The 3,836-nt window shown below is 46.6% G+C and overlaps 1 protein-coding gene across 1 annotated transcript in view; it reads left to right on the top strand.

Annotated features, from left to right (window-relative positions):
- Positions 1–373: 373 nt before the first annotated feature.
- The window catches only part of LOC106807692 (hematopoietically-expressed homeobox protein hhex-like), a 25,071-nt gene continuing 21,608 nt past the window's right edge, over positions 374–3,836 (top strand). The window contains exon 1 of the mRNA XM_014810122.1: positions 374–1,310. Coding sequence (XP_014665608.1) covers positions 908–1,310 — 403 coding nt within the window. The 5' untranslated portion in view covers positions 374–907. The remainder of the gene's footprint in view (positions 1,311–3,836) is intronic.

The following is a 3,836-nucleotide window of genomic DNA, read 5'->3' on the forward strand; positions in this document are numbered from 1 at the left end:
TGCGTGTACGTGCGTGCGCGTGCGTGTACGTGCGTGCGTGCGCGCCTGCGTGTATATTCGTACATCGCTCGCGCCGCCCTCGCTCGGCTTCGCCGCCTGCTCGCAATTACCTCTCTCGGCATTTCACAGTCGGACGCGAATCGGCGGGGCGGAGCGTGCTGCGGGCAGAGTTACGCACACGGCAGCGGCCCCTCGGCGGGCCGCACGCTGCCGCGCTACGCGCTGGATAAGCCGTGACGGCTAGCGCCACGCCCCGCCACGCCCCGCCAATCTGTCAGCCGATGAGCGTGCGAGCTCGCGGCGCGCTGTACGGAGTCTCGCATGGCGTGCAAACACGCCAGCGCTCACACGTGCGGTGGCGGCAGTAGAGCGAGCGTGTGCGTATCGTATAGTAGCAAGCAGCAGCAGTATAGCAGTATAGCAGCAGCAGTATAGCAGCAGGCAGCGTTCAGCTTCCGACTGCAGTCGAGTTCACGACGGGTGACACGCGTAGATGCGAAAAGCGAACGCCACCGTACGAGCTTGGCAGGCGTTCTTTGAAGACGCCGACACGCGCGTGAGAAGTGTCTAGAACGCGCGCTAGTTCGTGTTTTGCATGAGATATATATCAAGAGGCTCGCACCGGATCAGTCGGTAGCACGTAGCAGCAGCAGTACGGACGCGTTTGTAAGCAGTGCAGCAGTGAACAGAGCTTATCTATATACGCGCTAGGAATGAACCTCGCAGGCAGCTAGCGCATAAAGTCAGCAGTGCTGAAGAAAGACCGAGCTTCAGAGAGACTACAGGAGAGACAATCGTAGACACTACTCGAGAGAGAGAGAGTTCTTTGAGAGTCTCAGAGACCTTCACGAAAGACTAAGTCTTCCCTGCGACACGCGCGTGGAACTTGTGATCACCCTGAGCGAACATGCAGTACAGTCCCCAGCCGGGCGCGGTGCCCGTGAGCATGGCCTCTCTGTATCACCACCACGCCAGTACGCTGCAGCACGGACACCACACGTCGTTCCTCATCGACGACATACTCGGCAACCATCAGCTGTCGTCGTCGCCGGCGCGGCCGACGCCCATCAACGCGGCGGTGACGCCGACGACGATAGCTGCGCACGTGCACGGACTCGCCGGCGCGATCGCTCCCGGTTACAAACCGGCGTACTTTGAGCACACGACACCGGCGGGCCTGAACCCTGCCGCCTACCCGCACCCGGCCTTCTACCCCGGGCCAGGACTTCCCTACACACTCGGTCACTATCCACGACCGGGTGAGTTCCCGCCGCATCCACTGTTAGAGAGACACCCGGCATTCGCTAAAGGTAAGTCGCTATGTGCTGCGTGTGTGTGGTATATATATATATATATATATATTTATTTATTTATTTAAATAATTTACCCATGAAAATATATATATTATAACTAGAATAACGTTAAATTTATATGAATAGCGGGATAACAATCCCTGCATGGTGTCAGTCCTGCAGTCAACACACATACATACTGATGCAATAGTTGCAAGCGTGAAATACATCGTAATTTTTGTATGAATGCGGAGTGCGTCGGCCTTCTGTTAAGTTCAGAGGACTGACGTTGTTCAAAGTTATTTTAAAGTTTAAAGTCGTTAGTTGTTGACTGTTGTTAAAGATCTCCTCGAACTATCAAAGTTTATCGAAGATTATTCAGGCTACGACAAGATCCACCCAAAACATAAATGGTGAGATATACAAATAATATTTAAATCACACCACATATCCCCAACTAAACACTTAAAATACAGAGAGGTTTAGACCAACAGTCGGCTTTTACTAGTCCTACATCTGAACTGCAGGGCGCCTGCAGTTTTCCGATACCACGCGATACTTACGCGCGATAGGTCTACGCAGAGCTCTGAGTCTACTCCACATGAATCTGCGTTCGTTGTAGTTTAGGAGTTTGATTTTATTACACTAGTTTGTTTTTGGCTAGAAATGAACGTTAAATTATGTTAATAAAAATATTATTATCATGTATTATGACTGTAGATTGTGTCAATTGTCGTGCTGCCATGTCAAAGTTTAAGTAGACACATCGTTTCTCTCGTTTTATTACTATTTGCTTAGGAACTTCGTTTTATTGTAGTTTGTAGGCCTTATTTCAGTATTTTCCTGCTATGATCTGCGATTATCCGTGCACATGAACTCTATTTGAATTTGAATTTGAATTTGAATTTGAAAGTAAAGATATCGATAGCAGTACAAACTGGAGAACTCGGATGACGCAATCATACATGGAATAGGATAATCACATGGCTTATGAAATATCGTACAAAGCAAGACAAGTTTATAAACCAACACTTACCGCGGGGCGTCTTTTATAAGATAAGAATAGGTTGACTTAATTAATGGGAGTTGGTGAATACATGGCGAGGCATCAATCCATACAAATAGCGTTCCCCGACCACATGCACGTCCTAGTAAATGCATCCACGCAGGCTTACACGCTCACTTACCTACCCACCCCACATACACAGACAGATACACGCTCACTTATTAACACATCGTTGCTTTTGATTTTTGGAAGCAATGGTACTTGCAATCGCTATAAATATTCTTGTTGAAACGGTTGTAATTTCCGATCGCGTTTCGCTGCATTTTAAGTTCTCTTTTCCTCTCCAGCCTAATAGTTCTGTTGGACGACCTTACGCAAATCCTCACCTTCTCAGACATACAACTGATCCTGAACGAATTAGGACAGCGGGAGAAGCGAGATACATAATATAGTTCCCCGACTGCGTATATGTATAACAGTCCCACGAGGTGAAATCGGATTTTAAGTGATTTCCCATGAATAGCAAGCAGTGTTTCGTGACATGATGAAGTACTGATCACCACTCAGTCACTCTGTGGATCTCTTTAACGGCTCAGGCGCGGTGATTAATGACTATGTGTTGTGTGCTACAAACACCGACTGCGTAATATCAAGACACATCGTTGCTTGTTGATGGCTCCGTTAGCTCTCGATTGTATAAACGACATGGTGCGTTTTACTCGATATATAATTGGAACAATAATTTAACGAGATCGGCTGAATGAATTACTCACTTCAACGTAATTTATACCGCTGTAACTCATTGTTAATACAATACGTAAATATCTCGCTCTGAGATCGGCGAAATGCCTGGTTACCCTACTTCCTTTGAATCGCGCGTGAATTACGAAATAACAACTAGGCTATAAAGAGAAATAAAAAGTTTCAAATATCGTCATCCGTGGGCACAATTATAATATCATATGCTAACCATACCCTATTGCGCGTAACTTAAATCACTTCCTGATAGCATTACAAATTGTATATATGTATATAGTATATATATATATATATATATATATATATATATATTATAATATATATATATATAAGTGTGTGCGTGTGTGTGCATGTGTGTGTGTGTGTGTGTGTGTGTGTGTGTGTGTGTGTGGTGTGTGTGTGTGTGTTGTGCGTGCGCGTGTGTGTGCGTGCGTGCGTGGCGTGCGTGTGTTGTGCGTACATAATAGCCGGACGAATACATGTATATAATAAAACATCTATCACCTTCATATCACTTTACTGTTACATCATCATGCGCTGACTGTAGCTCATGTTTTTCACACATACATCGAGGCAACGTACTGCCCATTTAAGCGCAATTTGTTGCTCAGTTGCGTAATTACTGGCAACAAACTTATCCAGTAATTAGTGAAAGTCAGCGATCAGTGCGGCCGCAATTAGGCCTGCCTCATAGCGACACACTATGCACTGATTTACGACTGCTCTCTGGACTCTGTGTGTGCATGTAGTGTGGCAGGCGCTGTGTGGAAGGCGGAAGG

Source organism: Priapulus caudatus, unplaced genomic scaffold, assembly GCF_000485595.1.
Source record: "Priapulus caudatus unplaced genomic scaffold, Priapulus_caudatus-5.0.1 Scaffold228, whole genome shotgun sequence".
NCBI classification, from domain to species: Eukaryota; Metazoa; Priapulida; class Priapulimorpha; order Priapulimorphida; family Priapulidae; genus Priapulus; species Priapulus caudatus.